At 38.0% G+C, this 21,216-nt stretch overlaps 1 protein-coding gene across 6 annotated transcripts in view; it reads left to right on the plus strand.

The window, feature by feature from the left end:
• The window catches only part of TTC29 (tetratricopeptide repeat domain 29), a 253,186-nt gene that overhangs the window by 159,861 nt on the left and 72,109 nt on the right, over positions 1 to 21,216 (plus strand). For all 6 annotated transcript variants that reach the window (XM_086704141.1, XM_086704140.1, XM_086704144.1 and 3 more), the window contains one exon: positions 2,067 to 2,295. In XM_086704141.1, coding sequence (XP_086560267.1) covers positions 2,067 to 2,295 — 229 coding nt within the window. The remainder of the gene's footprint in view (positions 1 to 2,066; positions 2,296 to 21,216) is intronic.

A 21,216-nucleotide genomic window follows, 5' to 3' on the forward strand; every position in this document is an offset into this window, starting at 1 on the left:
AAAAATAGAACTATTTGGTCTAGTCACATATGTTCACCTATTTTGTCCTATATCTTTGACGTCTAGCAAAACATTCCAAAATTTTAACTAGTTTTATTTTCATCTTCAATATTTGTATTGTTTCTCAATCATAATTTGCTTGTCATACAAATAGCTTTGATACAATTTTATTTTTTCTAATTAAGTACTCTTATTCTATAAATTCTATGTTATACATTTTGAAATAAAAGAAAGAATTGTTCACTTCAACAAACAAAAATCACTATTGATAAAATACAGAGGGGCTGTGTTTAAAGCAACAAATTTAATTGGAATGAGCCATTTGAGTAGAATTCACTAACTTGTCCTTGTGGGTCTATAACACAACGTTATATGTATTGCTTATGTGGGTAACATAACTGTCACACAAGCCCTATTTCTCCCCCTCCTCACCTGGCTAGCAACTTCTGTATTCAGTTTGCTGTCTGAACGCCATGATCATGCAGAGATGCATGGAGTTGAGTATGCCGCTACCAGTGTATGGTATAAGGCTTTTTCTATGGTGTTTGTATTACCAGTTCCTTCATAAAATGTTGTGATAAAATCACTTGAAAACCTGTATTAAGATATTCTCTCTTGTAAGGGCTTCTTAAAAGTGTGTACATACATGTTTATGTGTATATGAGAAAGAAGAGAGGAAGGAGAAGAGAAAAGTGGGGAGGCCCAAAGGGAAAGGGAGAGGAGAGGAGAGCGTTTGAGGGGGAGGAGAGGAGAGGAGAGGAGAGGATGAAGAAGAGAAATTTTGTTCCCTAGAGTCTTAAAAGTATAGCTCAATCCTAAAAATGATATCCTCCACTGAGGAAAACTTCTTTGCAAAGATTTTTACTAGATTGGAGGTTGGCAGAAGACAGTCTCTTTACTGAGGCTCAATTTAATTACTTGTAGAATAAGAATAATATTTCCTCACAGAATGGCTTATGAAAGTTAGTGACATAATATACATGAAGAATTTAGCCCTGGCCCTGACACTTTGAAAGAGCTTGATAAATACTGTTTATTTGTAGACAATAGCTTTTAGGAGGATAGGAGAGTACAACCAAAACCCACACAAGAAACCAAAAAACAAAACACCACCTTGAATTTTGCAATGAAATGTTGCAAATGACTTAAGAGATAAACATTTAAATGATCTTGAGTTGTGCTAGTGCCATCAAGTTCATAATTTTTAGAAATCTTGAATACATCCTATGTCCACAGTCAAGAATGACATAAATACATGGGTAAAACCAGAGCAACAACCAAATCAGCAGATAAATACACCTATTTTCACTGGCCACTGATTAAATAGATTGGCTGAAAGTGATCTCTTGCTATGACTGAAGACAAAATCTGGTTTGAAATACTTCGTTAAGTAAATCCAATGCTCCAAGTAAGAAACTTACATCCAAATCAATGTGAATCAGATCACTCTTTCCCAGACTTCTTTTTGCTACAATGTATTAGGCTGAACCATATGAAAATGCTAATATTTGACCATTTTTAATCCAAAAACACTTAAGTTGCATATAGTTCAACTTGGTAGATAAAACTTTTTACTGTATTAGCTTCAAGATATTGTATGGTTAGTAATCACAACTTTTTTTTTTATTTTTTATTTTTTTAAATTTTTTTTTTCCAACGTTTATTTATTTTTGGGACAGAGAGAGACAGAGCATGAACAGGGGAGGGTCAGAGAGAGAGGGAGACACAGAATCGGAAACAGGCTCCAGGCTCTGAGCCATCAGCCCAGAGCCTGACGCGGGGCTCGAACTCACGGACCGCGAGATCGTGACCTGGCTGAAGTCGGACGCTTAACCGCTGCGCCACCCAGGCGCCCCAATAATCACAACTTTTTAAAAGAACCTTATTCCAAACAAAAACAAACAAATAAATGAAACTTATTCTAATAGAGACCCCACTTGCCCTCTCTTTCTTCTAAAAGATGAATACCACATGTGGATACACCAGTGTGGTACATGCCAAGGTGAGTAGACATGTGGAATGATGGAATAAAAATTAAGAAAAAATGATTTCTCTTACATTTTTAGGGATACTACAACAAAGCTTCTGAATACTTTCAACAAGCTTTTGACACAACAGCAGAGCTAAGGAACATGCGTCACGTGGATGAGACAAAAGTTCACTATGGGATAGCAAAAGCTCATCAGATAATGCTGACCGTAAACAATTATATCGAGTCTGACGATCTCACCAGCCTTGACTACCTGCTGTCGTGGAAGGAGAATAGAAGCAGCATTGCACCACATCCGATTATCGGTAAGACTTTGCTTTTTGAAAACAGTTTTTGTGTCATTCTTGATGGCTGCATTGGTGATTTTTATTTTATCGGTAACTTTAATTATTCTTTACCACACGAATATCGGATGTGCCTTCATGCTGTACTGTATGTACCTTTGATGATAAGGAAAGCAGGAAATAGTGGTAATGATTAAACGCGACAAATCACCATTTTCATGCCGTTTGGTTTTTGTTTGTTTTTTTTTCAGTTGTCTCAAGTACTCAACAATATGCACCGATCAGTTGAAAGGAATGTGATACAAGTTTGTGTTTTTTAAAACGTGGTCAGTGTTGTACCTTATTGATAAGAAAAGTCACGGATGCTAGTTCACAGATACTAAGCAGTATTAATGCAATTGGTGCTATACTCTTACTTTACCAATGGTAGTAAATTTTCCTGTATTTGATCAATTGAAGTTAGAATATTAATTTAGAAAAATTTAGTATTAATTTCTTTCAACTCCATGTCTTTTCTTATAGAGTTTTTCTTGTAACAATTTGTCAAAATAGTCAATTAAAAACAAATAACTAAAGGGGATGTGAAGGTCACTTTTATGTGTCAGCCTGACTTAGCTCGAGTCCTCAGTTAAGAACTTCAGAATAGAATTTTTTAAAAATTTTAACAGTACTGCCTATGACAGACCTTTAGGCTGCATAATTGTTAGTACATCAAACTTTTTCAAGCAAAATATTTTGGGGATGTTTGGGGATAACTCAAATAGAATCGTAGACAAAATTCTGTTATGTAAAGAAGCCTCTCCTGCTTGGAACTCTTTTCTTTCCCTTAGGTCATTTAGATGAAACAATAAGCCCTTTGGTATTTATTTTCTCCATAGAATAAATAGTAAATAATAGTAAATTGAGCACAAAGGAATTTTATTGCTTCTTGTATATTAGTAGAATACCACTTACCACTGTCTGTCCTCTTGTTATGAAATAAGTAAAGGTCTCATTCCAAATATATATACACGATGAAGTCTTAAAAAACAGATAGCTTGTTGAATTTCAATGTGCTCAAGTGTCCAACAAATATTTACAGTTAACTATTAACTAACCACTTTTCAATAATGTTTTGCTCACTTCAGTATGTTGTGTTGTCATATATTTGAGAGCTTGTTCTGTAGTTTTGAGTTATCTTCCCTTTACTGCTTCATGTTGTCCGCCCAGGAGATAAAGCAGAGGAAATATGATCCATCTATCTATTAGATTACTTCTTCTGATAAAAGGTTTGGTAGAGAATAGGTTGGGCTACTCACTTCTTCAGATTTACTTGGATAAGCTCTAACCATTATAATAATAATCAGGAAAAAAATACTCCTCAAAACTAGGTTCTCTGATCAGAACCATGTGTCTTTTTGCTGCAGTCCTTTTGGGGCTTTTCAAAGATCTCTTTTGTTTTTCTTTACTCTATAAAGCTATTTATTTTTCTATTCTTTTTAAATTTTATCCTTGTTTTTGGTAAGGGTGTTCCAAAGGGCTTAGGAAGCACACACACAAAAAAAAACACATTTCAAAATATTATTCAGAGAGTAAAAACTCAGCTATTCGTATGATGGAGAAGATTAAATTCTCTGAAACACTATAAAAGTATACCCCCTTCCTGATTCATTCGACTGAGATTAGAAATCTATGCATGGATGAGCTATGTCGTTATAAAAGTGAAGAAGAATAATCTTGCAGATTCAAATATAAATGAGAAGTTAATTCTTCTATTACTGGCATGTTTAACATTTTTAGTGATAGTTCTATTTGGAAATAAGACCTGTAGACATTATCAACATACTTGCTTGTTTACATAGACATATTTTAGTTCAAAATACACTAAAATCTGCTTTCTCATTGCTTCAAAAATGTTTCTTAAACCACAGCTCCTTATCATTCTACCTTTGCTCTGTTTCAAAACCTTCATTGGATCCCTACGGCCTACAAACTAAGTACAAGCTTCTCAACGTTTTTTGACCACCTCCTTTCCCCTACTTCCCCCTCTTCCCCCCAGATACACACAACATACATTGTTATCACCTTACTTCCAACTCTAACCCCATCCAGGGAAATCTCACTGGTCTTGCAAAGTTCTTCTCAAATGTTGAAATCTTCCCTGATCCCCCTCTTACTGGACTCTTGTCTCTTCTCTCTGTTCCCACATTGAATGCCATTCATTTCTCTCCAAGCACTTTTCATTTGTCATATTCTGCATCCTACCACAGCCATTTCTGTAATTGCCTTATCAGCCCAGTGAAAGTAGGAGTGTCTTGAAAACAGATTCTGATTTTTGGTGTTTCCTACAAAATAGGGGCAATGTCTAACATCTGCTAGGTACCAAGTAAATATTTGTCAAATTAAATTGAATTCAAAATGAGTATGTGTGTCCTAGCCATGAACTCTTTGCATGAACCACTTTTTAAAACAGGAGTCATAGTTCCATGACTTCTTGGAAAAACAACAACAACAAAACAACTACAATCCAAAGCTGTATTTTGGTTACCGTGTGGTTATCACATGAATGCAGGACAACACCAAGTACGATGTTGACAAAATGAAGAAATATAGAAATATTATTTGAAAATCTGAGCAGCTTTTAGGTTTTCAAATTTTGCCTTTCTTCTCTGAAGAGGCATCTTTAATCTTGCTATTGAGGGGTCCCATGTATTCAGGAAAAAAGTAGATCAAAGATTTGAAAGATATATTATAAAAGCTGTGCAGTTTTCTTCACCTCTGAGACTTACATCCTCCAAACAAATCATTAGCTCACAGAGCAGGCAATATTCTTTTAAGCAGAGGAACATGACCCCCTAAGGGAATAGAGCGGTGAGAGCACTCAGGTCTCTAGATAAAATAGAACCGTGATTCACCAGCAATCATATCTCATCTTTGTACCTTTCGGAGGGAACACTGCAAATATAGGAACCTTCCTACCATTCTAACACTCTTAGATATGGTTGGAATAATTTCACATCTTTCCTTTCCTTTTCAGTAGTAAAATAATAAGAATAGATTCTCTTCCCAAATTTAGGAATTTAGAAGGAATTCAAATTTATTACAATTCAATAAAATTATTCAAGCCTGAAGCAACAGAAATTGGTTGGCTCTGGAAGGATTAAGGGCCTATGAATTTCTACTGATTTCTCCAGAATATAGTTTATTTTTCCTACTAGAACTATTATGTCTACAATCATGAAATTTATTTTTTAATGAAAAGCTAATTCATCTCGCCTTTTGGAGATTATAGACCCAAGTGTGAAACAGTGACAGAGAAGCAAAGCTTTTCTTGTGCAATTTAAGAGTACTGTTAACGTAGAAATGTAATTATGGCATTCAAATGCCAACATGGTTAACCACTTCACTGATAATATCAGTTACATGGTTTTAATGCACATTCTTATTGAAGTCAAATGTAAATTATATCAGAGAAATAGGATGCAAATCCTGAGTATAGAAATAGATGAATACACTGGCTAGTCAGTAATGACACTTTTCTACAAAATGACATGTAAAGGTTTCCTTGAGTGCCAAAAATATCACTCTTGTTTTATGAATCATTTAATATTCTTAAAAGAAAACAATCAAGATCATGAATTTGTCTCTCAGCCCTTGGTTTATGTTGGTTTAATGTTGAATCCTTGGTTTAATGTCGAGCCACATTTTCCTACCCTGTTCTTTGCTTGTATTTTTTATTCATGAACTCAGCCCTTTTAATGAATGTGAAAAAGCCACATTCATGAGTGAGCCTCATGTTCTATTATACTTTGATCAGCTACTTCAGTTAAATAACCCTAACAATGAGGAGAAAGTTATGGAATCAGCCCAAAAGTCAGCAAGCAGGTTTTATAGCATCTTATTGTCACAGAGCAAACCTCTGTCTCTAAAATGTGTTCAAAAACATGACACATTAAAAGAAGGTTCTGGTGAAAAATCTGACTGAATCAAAGCTCACCCTACTGGCATTTGGGGTAATTGAGAGATGGTGTTGCTCAAAAGTCCAGTTACCTGGATTCTAATACCATATTGAGCTCTAATTAGCTTTGTGACTTCGGGCAAAAGATTTCAATTCAGTTATCTTTATCTGAGATTCAAAACGGGTCATTAATAAGATTCCTCTGGAACAGGCAATAATCCCTCAGTAGGAGCATATTCTAAACACATATGGTATTTTGTAGTCTTTAAGAACTCAATCTAGATTTTTGTGAGCATTTTCTTTGTTTTTCCCCCATAAATACTTGTTTCTGTTGGTTTACACAAAAGGGAATTTTATTATTGTTATTATCATTGTTACTATTTTAATATATCAAACAGCTGTAAAATTGCAAGGTATAAATATTTGATCTTTCTGCTAGAATTTATAATAGAGTTTCTAGCTCTCTGCTGTCATATGCAGTTTTACTTGTCCCTGTTTGGCATTGTTGAAGTTGCTAAAGCTAGTGCACTATTTCATCTGCAGACTTTCAATTGATCCTCCTATTTTCAATCCTGTGTCATACTTCTCCTCAGCATCTCCTCAGCCCCTACCTGTCCCCACTGTTCCCTGGGCCTCTGATTCCTGAATGTGCCTGGTTCTTTATTCATCACTACCCCTTCTTCATGCACTTCGGTCTGTTGGCTGTCTCTGCCTTCCTCAATCTGGTACCATTTTCTAGCCTCTTTCTAGCTTCTGAAAACAGGTTAAAACCTTCTTGAACTTTTTTGAGTTTATAGAATCATGAAATTATTGAACTGTGTGCACCAAAGAAATTACTTGGCCCACAGTTTTTCTTTTCAAATGTCCTCAGGTCCAGGGAAAGGCAGTCATGCAAAAATCTGAAAGACAAAATGGGTTTATAATCTAGTGTTCTAGAATTCTAGTTCAGGAATTCTTTCCATGCTTTGCACTTTTTTACAATATTACTTTATATTTACTAGAAGCCATGTCTACATTTAAAAAGATTATAATTTTTCAATGTTTGTTTATTTTGAGAGAGAGAATCTTAAGCAGGCTCTAGCTGTCAGCCTGGAGCCCAATGTGGGGCTCCATCTAGGATCTGAGCCGAAATCAAGAGTCAGATGCTTAACTGACTGAGCCACCCAGGCACCCCCAAAAGATTACAATTTTACTTAAAGTCTTGATAAAAAATATTCACAGTGAAAAGAAACAGGTGGGACTCTATTTCTGGCCAAGATGGAGCAACAGGGAAAAGATTACCCTCCTGTCTTAAACAGCTAAAAAGATAAAACATATAAGACAAATGTTTGCAGAAATTGGACAACAGGCAGCACAAGACAGTGATCCTTGGGAAAAATTATGAACACTGTTAGGAAGAAACCAATCTGATTAAACTGATTCACACCATGTTATGAATGACTGAAAGTGGTTTAGCCTATTCAGAACAATTAGGATTTTTTAAATGTTGGAAGATTACCAATTGCCAGAATTTGGGACATTTGTAAATACCATATAAATGAACCCATTCAGGCCATGTGGGGCAAAATAATTGTGGATAATGAGGCCAACATGTGGACCAGTCTTCTACAGCCTGGGAACTTGACCTAAAATCAGTTTCTCTAAGCTATTGCTGAATTTCAGTACTTTCCTTTCTTCAATATAAATATGTGCTTTTTATTAATTTTATTTTAGAGAGCGAGCACACACAGGAGTGGGGGGGATAGGGGCAGGAGAGAGAGAGACAGAGAGAGAGAGAGAGAGAGAGAGAGAGAGAGAAAATCTCAAGCAGACTCCATGCTCAACATGGAGCCCAACTCAGGGCTTGATCTCACAACTCTGGGATCATGACCTGAGCCAAAATCAAGAGTCAGATGTTCAACCAACTGAGCCACCCAAGTGCCCCAAATTGTACATTAAAAAAAAAAAAAACTTATTAGAGTTGTTCGATGACAAATCACTGTCCCCTTAAAGAATTTGATGAAAGCTAAGGTCTCTCTCCTGTCTTCAGAGAAATATACAATTACTGTGTATAATTTTCAGAGGGTTCAGTAACCATTGCTCAATAGGGTAGAAATTCTATGTGCTTACCAGTATCTGGTTCTTTACACTTTGGGGCATGTGGAAAACTGCATTTTTCAGCTCCTGGTAGCTAGGCAGGGCTCGGTGACTAGTCCTGGCCAATGGGCAAAAGTTACCTCTGGGTATAAGATAGGAGAGCCTGCCTGAGATCCTACAGCTGATTCTTTCTTTCCCTGCTACAGTTATCATGGTGGAGGCTTTAGTAAAAAGTATAGGGCAACAAGATGGATGCAATAAATCTCTACACATGGAACATTTGTCCCGGAATGCCGTTTGGATCTGCAGCAGAGTTTGTGTGAACACAGAATAATCCTTTATTGTGGTGAACCACTGAGATTTTCAGAGTTGTTTGTTGGCACAGCTTAATGTAGCCTGCCCTAACTCTGCAAGCTTCAGGATGCTTCATGACGGCCCCTGGATAGCAGCAGTGGGAGCTCCAGGTGGAGAACCAGGATAGACATTTCTCCGTATGACAATGTATAAATTGTGCGTTTATAGGTTGTGAGTCCACTTCTGATTTTTTTTCTAAGGCAGAGATTCTTAAAATCCTTTGTGTTTGACTTACATTTCTAGTCACAGAAAACAAGTTTGATAAGACAAAGGGGAATGAAACATTAAAATACATTCTTTATATTCTCTATGCTACTTACTATCAAAAAACTTAAGAAAGATAAGCATCTTTTCCACTAGTCTCATTTAAATCATGATAGATTATCAAAGTATGCTTCTAATAAATTTTAAGAAAGAGCTTAGAGATTTCAGTGGCTTCTGAAACTGATAAAATAATTCCAAAGATGAAACATGCCGAAGAAGACAAAATCAATACTTAATTGTAGCCAAATTTTTAAATAAAAAAGACTGCAGAGTTTGAGCCTGAATTTAAAATTTCCTCCTTCAAATACAATTCCCCCATCTTCGTATGTTTTCTACAACACAAGTGACACATTTGCTTCCTTTGGAATCAAATACTTTTTTCAGAAAACTAATGCTTACTTCGTTGGGAAATAATAACGTAGCTCTAGATCCCTCGGGTTGAAAGATCTTTTTTTTTTTTCTTTTTTCTTTTTTTTCCCTTCTGAGAGCCTCCCTCTCTATCTGCTGCCTTGGTTCAATAAAAGAGAATTCTTGATTGCTCAAACAAAAACTATACTTCTTTTAGATTCTGCTCACAGTTCTTGGTAGCTGATGGTATTACCAGTTTTAACTTTCCAAGGTACACTAAACTCACCACTTCCAAGAAAAATGTAACTGGTTTTTCTCATCTGGTTTTGTTTCAATTTCATCTTTTTTTTTTTATTTATATATGAAATTTATTGTCAAATTGGTTTCCATACAACACCCAGTGCTCATCCCAAAAGGTGCCCTCCTCAATACCCATCACCCACCCTCTCCTCCCTCCCACCCCCCATCAACCCTTAGTTTGTTCTCAGTTCTCAACAGTCTCTTATGCTTTGGCTCTCTCCCACTCTAACCTCTTTGTTTTTTTTTCCTTCCCCTCCCCCATGGGTTCCTGTTAAGTTTCTCAGGATCCACATAAGAGTGAAACCATATGGTATCTGTCTTTCTCTGTATGGCTTATTTCACTTAGCATCACACTCTCCAGTTCCATCCACGTTGCTACAAAAGGCCATATTTCATTTTTTCTCATTGCCACGTAGTATTCCATTGTGTATATAAACCACAATTTCTTTATCCATTCATCAGTTGATGGACATTTAGGCTCTTTCCATAACTTGGCTATTGTTGAGAGTGCTGCTATGAACATTGGGGTACAAGTGCCCCTATGCATCAGTACTCCTGTGTCCCTTGGATAAATTCCTAGCAGTGCTATTGCTGGGTCATAGGGTAGGTCTATTTTTAATTTTCTGAGGAACCTCCACACTGCTTTCCAGAGCGGCTGCACCAATTTGCATTCCCACCAACAGTGCAAGAGTGTTCCCGTTTCTCCACATCCTCTCCAGCATCTATAGTCTCCTGATTTGTTCATTTTGGCCACTCTGACTGGCGTGAGGTGATACCTGAGTGTGGTTTTGATTTGTATTTCCCTGATAAGGAGCGACGCTGAACATCTTTTCATGTGCCTGTTGGCCATCCGGATGTCTTCTTTAGAGAAGTGTCTATTCATGTTTTCTGCCCATTTCTTCACTGGGTTATTTGCTTTTCGGGTGTGGAGTTTGGTGAGCTCTTTATAGATTTTGGATACTAGCCCTTTGTCCGATATGTCATTTGCAAATATCTTTTCCCATTCCGTTGGTTGCCTTTTAGTTTTGTTGGTTGTTTCCTTTGCTGTGCAGAAGCTTTTTATCTTCATAAGGTCCCAGTAATTCACTTTTGCTTTTAATTCCCTTGCCTTTGGGTATGTGTCGAGGAAGAGATTGCTACGGCTGAGGTTAGAGAGGTCTTTTCCTGCTTTCTCCTCTAAGGTTTTGATGGTTTCCTTTCTCACATTCAGGTCCTTCATCCATTTTGAGTTTATTTTTGTGAATGGTGTGAGAAAGTGGTCTAGTCTCAACCTTCTGCATGTTGCTGTCCAGTTCTCCCAGCACCATTTGTTAAAGAGACTGTCTTTTTTCCATTGGATGTTCTTTCCTGCTTTGTCAAAGATTAGTTGGCCATATGTTTGTGGGTCTAGTTCTGGGGTTTCTATTCTATTCCATTGGTCTATGTGTCTGTTTTTGTGCCAATACCATGCTGTCTTGATGATGACAGCTTTGTAGTAGAGGCTAAAGTCTGGGATTGTGATGCCTCCTGCTTTGGTCTTCTTCTTCAAAATTACTTTGGCTATTCGGGGCCTTTTGTGGTTCCATATGAATTTTAGGATTGCTTGTTCTAGTTTCGAGAACAATGCTGGTGCAATTTTGATTGGGATTGCATTGAATGTGTAGATAGCTTTGGGTAGTATTGACATTTTGACAATATTTATTCTTCCAATCCATGAGCAGGGAATGTCTTTCCATTTCTTTAAATCTTCTTCAATTACCTTCATAAGCTTTCTATAGTTTTCAGCATACAGATCCTTTACATCTTTGGTTAGATTTATTCCTAGGTATTTTATGCTTCTTGGTGCAATTGTGAATGGGATCAGTTTCTTTATTTGTCTTTCTGTTGCTTCATTGTTAGTGTATAAGAATGCAACTGATTTCTGTACATTGATTTTGTATCCTGCAACTTTGCTGAATTCATGTATCAGTTCTAGCAGACTTTTGGTGGAGTCTATCGGATTTTCCATGTATAATATCATGTCGTCTGCAAAAAGCGAAAGCTTGACTTCATCTTTGCCAATTTTGATGCCTTTGATTTCCTTTTGTTGTCTGATTGCTGATGCTAGCACTTCCAGCACTATGTTAAACAACAGCGGTGAGAGTGGGCATCCCTGTCGTGTTCCTAATCTCAGGGAAAAAGCTCTCAGTTTTTCCCCGTTGAGGATGATGTTAGCTGTGGGCTTTTCATAAATGGCTTTTATGATCTTTAAGTATGTTCCTTCTATCCCGACTTTCTCAAGGGTTTTTATTAAGAAAGGGTGCTGGATTTTGTCAAAGGCCTTTTCTGCATCGATTGACAAGATCATATGGTTTTTCTCTTTTTTTTTTTGTTAATGTGATGTATCACGTTGATTGATTTGCGAATGTTGAACCAGCCCTGCATCCCAGGAATGAATCCCACTTGATCATGGTGAATAAATCTTTTTATATGCCGTTGAATTCGATTTGCTAGTATCTTATTGAGAATTTTTGCATCCATATTCATCAGGGATATTGGCCTGTAGTTCTGTTTTTTTACTGGGTCTCTGTCTGGTTTAGGAATCAAAGTAATACTGGCTTCATAGAATGAGTCTGGAAGTTTTCCTTCCCTTTCTATTTCTTGGAATAGCTTGAGAAGGATAGGTATTACCTCTGCTTTAAACGTCTGGTAGAACTCCCCTGGGAAGCCATCTGGTCCTGGACTCTTATTTGTTGGGAGATTTTTGATAACCGATTCAATTTCTTCGCTGGTTATGGGTCTGTTCAAGCTTTCTATTTCCTCCTGATTGAGTTTTGGAAGAGTGTGGATGTTCAGGAATTTGTCCATTTCTTCCAGGTTGTCCAATTTGTTGGCATATAATTTTTCATAGTATTCCCTGATAATTGTTTGTATCTCTGAGGGATTGGTTGTAATAATTCCATTTTCATTCATGATTTTATCTATTTGGGTCATCTCCCTTTTCTTTTTGAGAAGCCTGGCTAGAGGTTTGTCAATTTTGTTTATTTTTTCAAAAAACCAACTCTTGGTTTTGTTTATCTGCTCTACAGTTTTTTTAGATTCTATATTGTTTATTTCTGCTCTGATCTTTATTATTTCTCTTCTTCTGCTGGGTTTAGGCTGCCTTTGCTGTTCTGCTTCTATTTCCTTTAGGTGTGCTGTTAGATTTTGTATTTGGGATTTTTCTTGTTTCTTGAGATAGGCCTGGATTGCAATGTATTTTCCTCTCAGGACTGCCTTCGCTGCGTCCCAAAGCGTTTGGATTGTTGTCTTTTCATTTTCGTTTGTTTCCATATATTTTTTAATTTCTTCTCTAATTGCCTGGTTGACCCACTCATTCGTTAGTAGGGTGTTCTTTAACCTCCATGCTTTTGGAGGTTTTCCAGACTTTTTTCTGTGGTTGATTTCAAGCTTCATCGCATTGTGGTCTGAAAGTATGCATGGTATGATTTCAATTCTTGTAAACTTATGAAGGGCTGTTTTGTGACCCAGTATATGATCTATCTTGGAGAATGTTCCATGTGCACTCGAGAAGAAAGTATATTCTGTTGCTTTGGGATGCAGAGTTCTAAATATATCTGTCAAGTCCATTTGATCCAATGTCTCATTCAGGGCCCTTGTTTCTTTATTGACTGTGTGTCTAGATGATCTATCCATTTCTGTAAGTGGGGTGTTAAAGTCCCCTGCAATTACCACATTCTTCTCAATAAGGTTGCTTATGTTTATGAGTAATTGTTTTATATGTTTGGGCGCTCCGGTATTTGGCGCATAGACATTTATAATTGTTAGCTCTTCCTGATGGATAGACCCTGTCACTATTATATAATGTCCTTCTTCATCTCTTGTTACAGCCTTTAATTTAAAGTCTAGTTTGTCTGATATAAGTATGGCTACTCCAGCTTTCTTTTGGCTTCCAGTAGCATGATAAATAGTTCTCCATCCCCTCACTCTCAATCTAAAGGTGTCCTCAGGTCTAAAATGAGTCTCTTGTAGACAGCAAATAGATGGATCTTGTTTTTTTATCCATTCTGATACCCTATGTCTTTTGGTTGGCGCATTTAATCCATTTACATTCAGTGTTATTATAGAAAGATATGGGTTTAGAGTCATTGTGATGTCTGTATGTTTTATGCTTGTAGTGATGTCTCTGGTACTTTGTCTCACAGGGTCCCCCTTAGGATCTCTTGTAGGGCTGGTTTAGTGGTGACAAATTCCTTCAGTTTTTGTTTGTTTGGGAAGACCTTTATCTCTCCTTCGATTCTAAATGACAGACTTGCTGGATAAAGGATTCTCGGCTGCATATTTTTTCTGTCTAGCACACTGAAAATCTCGTGCCAATTCTTTCTGGCCTGCCAAGTTTCAAAAGAGAGATCAGTCACGAGTCTTATAGGTCTCCCTTTATATGTGAGGGCACGTTTACCCCTTGCTGCTTTCAGAATTTTCTCTTTATCCTTGTATTTTGCCAGTTTCACTATGATATGTCGTGCAGAAGATCGATTCAAGTTACGTCTGAAGGGAGTTCTCTGTGCCTCTTGGATTTCAATGCCTTTTTCTTTCCCCAGTTCAGGGAAGTTCTCAGCTATTATTTCTTCAAGTACCCCTTCAGCACCTTTCCCTCTCTCTTCCTCCTCTGGGATACCAATTATGCGTATATTATTTCTTTTTAGTGTATCACTTAGTTCTCTAATTTTCCCCTCATACTCCTGGATTTTTTTATCTCTCTTTTTCTCAGCTTCCTCTTTTTCCATAACTTTATCTTCTAGTTCACCTATTCTCTCCTCTGCCTCTTCAATCCGAGCTGTGGTGGTTTCCATTTTGTTATGCATTTCGTTTAAAGCGTTTTTCAGCTCCTCGTGACTGTTCCTTAGTCCCTTGATCTCTGTAGCAAGAGATTCTCTGCTGTCAGCTATACTGTTTTCAAGCCCAGCGATTAATTTTATGACTATTATTCTAAATTCACTTTCTGTTATATTATTTAAATCCTTTTTGATCAGCTCATTAGCTGTTGTTATTTCCTGGAGATTCTTCTGAGGGGAATTCTTCCGCTTGGTCATTTTGGATAGTCCCTGGCGTGGTGAGGACCTGCAGGGCACTTCCCCTGTGCTGTGGTGTATAACTGGAGTTGGTGGGCGGAGCCGCAGTCAGACCTGATGTCTGCCCCCAGCCCACCGCTGGGGCCACAGTCAGACTGGTGTGTGCCTTCTCTTCCCCTCTCCTAGGGGCAGGATTCACCGTGGGGTGGGGTGGCCTGTCTGGGCTACTTGCACACTGTCAGGCTTGTGATGCTGGGGATCTGGCGTCTTAGCTGGGGTGGGTAGGCAAGGTGCACAGGGGCAGGAGGGGCAGGCTTAGCTTGCTTCTCCTTAGGTGATCCACTTCAGGAGGGGCCCTGTGGCAGCAGGAGGGAGTCAGATCCGCTGCCGGAGGTTTGGCTCTGCAGAAGCGCAGAGTTGGGTGTTTGCGCGGAGCGAGCAAGTTCCCTGGCAGGAACTGGTTCTCTTTGGGATTTTGGCTGGGGGATGGGCGGGGGAGATGGCGCTGGCGAGCGCCTTTGTTCCCCACCAAACTGAGCTCTGTCATCAGGGGGCTCAGCAGCTCTCCTTCCCTTTGTCCTCCAGCCTTCCCGCTTTCTGAGCAGAGCTGTTAACTTATGACCTCCCAGACGCTAAGTCGCGCTTGCTGTGGGAACACAGTCCGTCAGGCCCCTCCGCTTTTTGCAAGCCAGACTCGGGGGCTCTGCTTGGCCGGCTAGCCGCCCCTCCGCCCCGGCTCCCTCCCGCCAGTCCGTGGAGCGCGCACCGCCTCGCCGCCCTTCCTACCCTCTTCCGTGGGCCTCTCGTCTGCGCTTGGCTCCGGCGACTCCGTTCTGCTAATCCTCTGGCGGTTTTCTGGGTTATTTAGGCAGGTGTAGGTGGAATCTAAGTGATCAGCAGGACGCGCGGTGAGCCAAGCGTCCTCCTACGCCGCCATCTTCCCTCTCCATCTCTTCAATTTCATCTTTAATTGCCAGTTTGAAAAGCTTATGAAAAGTTTGTTGATTGGCTAAACCATCGCAAAACCAGAATAAATGCCAGAGTTGGACCAGTACAGCGTTAGGGCTTGAAGATCTGAGAGAATCCCATCTGTATTTATCTCATTCCCACTGAGGGGTCTCACCCCTGCTTCCAGCTATGTCCTTTTCCCTGTGGGCATGGATTCCAAATCCTGTGCCAACTTAGGTAAACATTTTCCTACCATTGCTAGAATTTGGAGGCAAAAAAATATTCTTATATATCTATTTCTTATACGTCTATTCTTTAATAAAACTCTATTAGGATAATTCATGTGATTCTTAACCCATACGATTTCCTCTGAAAAAAGAAGTGACATTAATACTTAAAACGTGAGCATATTGAAGAACAAGTTTTGTTAGCTTCTAATTTTTCTAAAGTTTCCCTGATTTGGGGTTATGTGTGGGAGTGTTTCTTTCTTATTATCTCTCATGTTGGTATTCCCATTATGAATTTTGATTTTTTTAAACCACAACATCAATCAAAATTTATATCCATGGTCCCAGGACTCAGTTTCCTTTAAATTCTTTTATTCTACCCTCCCTGTTTTTTTAACTCTCAGACAAGAGTGAATGTTGTTATAGCCTATGTTCTTCAGCATAATTAATAGAAAAATAGATACATTTCATGATGAATATTCTTTTAGAAATTAGAAATTATTTATAATGCTTTTTTATGATGACTGACTTTGAGTAACGATGCCTGGATACGTATTTCACTTCTTACGGGTGATGTCTGCCTCCCAGGGATGGGTACAGCGTGCTCAGTGTAGGAAATATTGAACAAGAATCTAATCAGAAGAAATGCTAGCATATTTCTTAATTTTAATGCCAGTCCATCCTGACCAGTGTCCTGACCTTCCTAAAATGAATCCTTGAAAGACTGCAAATCCTTGAAACACCTGAACACATTTACTTTCTGAATCCTCTGAACTACTGTCACAATGGGATAAATATTAAAAGTACTAACAAAAATTCACTATCCCCAAATCCTTTGTCACTGTAGTATACTCATGTATTTTCTTACTTTCATTTCATTCTACCTTCGATCAAAAAATCTGAGCAAATAGGGGTGCCTAGGTAGCTCAATCAGTTAAGTCTCTGACTTCAGCTCAGGTCATGATCTCGTGGTCCATGAGTTTGAGCCCTGCATCAGTCTCTGTGCTGACAGCTCAGAGCTTGAGGCCTGCTTCAGATTCTATGTCTCCCTCTCTCTGCCCCTCCCCCACTCATGCTCTGTCTCTCTCTCTCTCTCTCTCTCTCTCTCTCTGTCAAAAATAAATAAACATTAAAAAAAAAACAATTTTTTAAAAATCTGAGCAAATAGAAATTCTTTCATCTTGCCCTTAAGGTAAACAAAGTTGGACTTTGTCAAACCAATAGAGAAAACTAAAGTTTTCTTTAGTGATGCCCTGAGGAGTTGCATTTATTGACTTCTAACATGGAATCAGGTACCCAGAATGAGAAAAAGATTGGTTAATGTTAGCCTTTAGTGAGATAGATCTGATTTCTTGGTGTTAAGACTGTATTGCATTGTATCAGCAGCTATTAAAGCGTAATTTGCACTCTTATCAAAGGAAATTTAGTTCAACATTTTCAAAGTTCTTCTCATCTTGTTTATTAGATGAGCTCCTGAGAAGGGATATACAGTTTTCCTCAAATCTCCACAATTTTCAACCTAGAAATTAAGATAACAATGGAAAAAAAAAGCAATGGAGAAGTATGAAGTAAAATGAAGCTTCAAAATTAACAGTCAGGTAGAGGATTGGTGAAAAAAACTGTGAGAGTTTATAGATCAAATGACCATCATAAAATTGGGGGATTAATATTTTTTACTGTTCAGATTTATTTGGCCTTTTTACCATCACCCACTAACAAAACTATGAAAAAGAAGAAATCGGCTATACAGAGGAAGCTGTTATGTCTAACCTTTAGCTATTAAAGTTAAAACAAAATTAATAAAGAAAAAACTCCTATCTAATACAACATAAGCAAAAGAAACTTTTTTTTTTTTTCGTAAAAATCTTAGTAGTGGGGCACCTGGGTGACTCAGTTGGTTAAATGCCAGATTTTCTATTTCAGTTCAGGTGATGATCCCAAGGTCATGGGATCGAGCCCCCCATCAGGCTCTGCACTGAGCATGGAGCCTGCTTAAGATTCTCTCTTTCCCTCTGCCCCTCTCCCCCACTCACATGTGCACTCTCTCTCTCTTAAAAAAATAAAACAAAACATCTCAGTAGGGACAGATGAAGAAACTTCTATTATGATTTGATCATAGGAATTCTTTGTAAATATATGGATGTCCACATAACTATATTAACTGTATCTCATCTGAATGGATTCACTTGTTTACTCACCTTCATCCAGAGCTTTACACTGTAATTTTATTTGGAGATTTATATGATGAAATGTGAACATAGTATATTCCCTAGTAATTTGATTGGCAGGAAATAGAGAGCAAAACACATGCACAGCTTTTTAATAATTTATAATTACTTACATGAATCTACTAAGTGTAGGCACACAATTATATGACTAATTATGTTGAAAATCCAAGTGGATGCTTAAATAGATGACCATGCCCCGAGGCCTTTCCAGTTGTTTCTGCTGTCTCATTTAACCATGCAAATGTTATTAAGCATTCCTGGCTAAAAATTTTCAAGCATGTGAAAGTGTAATTGCATAGATAATTATGCACAATACTGTCACTTTCTATATCTAACATAGGAATTGTCCTTTTTAAAAAAATTAGATCAGCTTTGTACTGGGTAGCTTTCTCTGTACATGCCAAGAAAAATATAATTTGTAAAAAAGATAGGTGGACCAAAATCTATCTATTGCTCTTTCTTCCAGATCTCTTCTTGACTGTCTTTAGCACAGTGATTTGAAGTTACACACTATAAATATAGTTACACACTATAAATGCTACGATCCATATTCACGAATAAATTTAACGTAAATGTAATTCAATAACTAGATGTACATAAATATTTATAAAAACTTGTTAACAGGGACACAAAAGGGATACTGGAATACAAATGTATGTGGCAAGTTTTTCAGGTTTGCATGTAACTAAAGCCATGTTTATATAACAGTAAAAAAAAATGTCCAGAAAAAAAATTAACTAGCACATACATGATGGCAGGTTAATTTCTTGTCATGAGAACTGTTAGGGAAGCTTTGCAATATAGAATAGTGCCTGACTGCACATCTTGCAGGGTTTAACTCTGCACAGCCCCGTTTACTAACCAGTAACAGCTTTCAAAACAGTTTAGTGTGCATGCAGCTGATTGGTGGAGCCTGGCTCACGTGTCTGCCCAGCTGCAAGGGAAGCTGGGAAAGTGAGTATTAGCTGACTTCTTAGTCCCTGCAGTGAGGACAAGTTTCCATTTAAATTTATAAAGTATAGAATTTCTTAGGCATGGAAACGGAGGTTTAGATGCTGGCCGGCAATCACTAGAAATAGTGCTAAGTTCTGTGAAGGAAAAATAAAGCAGGTAAGAAAACAGAAAGTGATAGGGAGGGGGCTGTTTTAAACAGAAGGTTCAGAGAAGCAGCTCGAAAGAGGCGTGATTTGCAGAGAAACTTGATTGGAATGACAAAGCAAAAGCCCTGTGAATATCTAGCAGGGCCAGGCAAAGGTAGCCAGCTAACTAGCAGACCAGTATGCTGGGAGCAAATAGAGTGAGGAGGAGAGAGGGAAGAATTGAATTTTGAGCGGCAGCCAGTTAATTTAGGTCTTCCAGGTCATAGTGATGACTTTGGATTTTATTCCAGTTGTGCTGGAACATTCCCACTGAGGTCTGAGAATAGGACTCTGACTGACTTTTCAAAAGGATCATTTTGGCGGCCATGCAAAGAATAGGTTGTAAAACAGTGGCCTTTTTGACCAAAACCTATAGTTAGAAATATATTTTACCTCGAGAGTTTCACCAATCAGTACTTAATACATGTGAAGCTCTTGGGTGTTTCTCGGTTGTAATCTACCTTAGTCAATTTCATGTTTTAATGTTGTTTAAAGAAATTATAAGTAGAAGATTCTTTGGAAGAAAATGACATTGAGATTTAAATTGTTCTATTTGTTGCATTTTCTATTCTGATAGAAGTATTTAAAAATACCCTGTGGAAAATTAAACTTCACGATAAGCCTGAGGCAGTTTCTCAGGGTGCAATTCAAGGATCCCTTGCATCAAAATGCCCTGATCTGTGGTGGGAGGAGTTGTTATAAATGCATATTCCAGGCCTTAACACAGCCTTACAGAATCTCCAGTTCAGGGGCTTGAGAATCTGCTTTTTGACAGGCTCACCAGGTGATTCTCATGTGGGAGATCTGCTCTAAAGGTTTTTGGTTTTTAAGGTGGTAATAATGCAAGGTTAGCTTTTCTACATGAATATGTGATCCTTCACTAATGTGTGTAAGCCCATTTAGTGGGTCTTCAGAGAATATATGTCAGCAAAATTATAGGTTCACATACAAAAAATGAAAAGTACTTTAAATCAGTACGTCTATTCCTTTCACAGTCTTCAGATATTTATTTTAAAACCAAGTGAAAATCTTTGAACTCTTCCTCCATAATCCTAATTGTTGTTACTTCACATCATTAATCAGAAATAATTATCTTTGTCTCTGCTCAGTTACCATTCCTTTCTCTTTCTAAATGTTTTAAAAATTTCACTTCCCAAGAAGCCTAACTACCCATGTTGAAGTATGGTAAAATATCACACAGCCCTACAATTCTAAGTGGTTTGTAACAGCATCATTCTTTACTAGGTTTGCACATCATTGATTTTCACTAAGCATTATCCTCCACTGTGGCATGGGTGGAATCTTCTCATCGTGTCGTTCTGTTTTGATGCATTCTGGATACAACAGGTTACATGGCTTCTCTTAAATAAGGTTTTCAAAGTTATCATTTAAGCGTGTGGAAAATTTTTCTTTACTCAGTTCTAAAGTGAAATAGGAAGCTGGCTAAGCAGCTATGTTATGGATCACACGAATACAAAATCAGACTTCAATCTGGCACATTTGATGTTTGTAAAGAATGGGGCTTAAGACCTGATATTATAAAGTCACTTTGTAAAATGTTTTCCATTTTCACGTTCACTTTTGCTGTGGATAGAATAATGCTCCCTTTATCAGTTGGTATCACTGTAGCAAAGCCTATCACAGGGACATTATCCTCATCCCTTAGCCAAAGTGAAATATTCTGACTTCTATGTCTATGTGTCAAAGGAAGCATCTCCCATTGAGTCAGCTTCAAAAACAAAAAAAGGACAGAATTCGTATGTGTTCATGGGGAAACATGGGGTTAAAGTGGACTGTATTTCAGGAAGTGTTCAGTTGACTTGCTATGTGGTGAGAGACTGCAGTCCTAGCTAATGACTTGTAGGTACGGAATCCTCAGGTCTCTCAGGTGGTTTCAGTCGATCAGTTTCAACAGAATGATGAAAAGGTTGAGATAAAATAAACTGACAGTTGCTACTCATCGTAGGCAGCAAGCTGTACCCAGGCAGCTGAGACCCTGGGAGCCCTCTTTCTTAAACAAAGGCTTTCACTGCAGTGAGCAATGAACTCCAAATAAAAAAAAAAATGGGGGCAGATTGGCAGCTGGTGACC

The sequence above is a fragment of the Puma concolor genome, chromosome B1 (assembly GCF_028749965.1).
Source record: "Puma concolor isolate L17-30 chromosome B1, mPumCon1.1.hap2, whole genome shotgun sequence".
Taxonomy (NCBI): domain Eukaryota; kingdom Metazoa; phylum Chordata; class Mammalia; order Carnivora; family Felidae; genus Puma; species Puma concolor.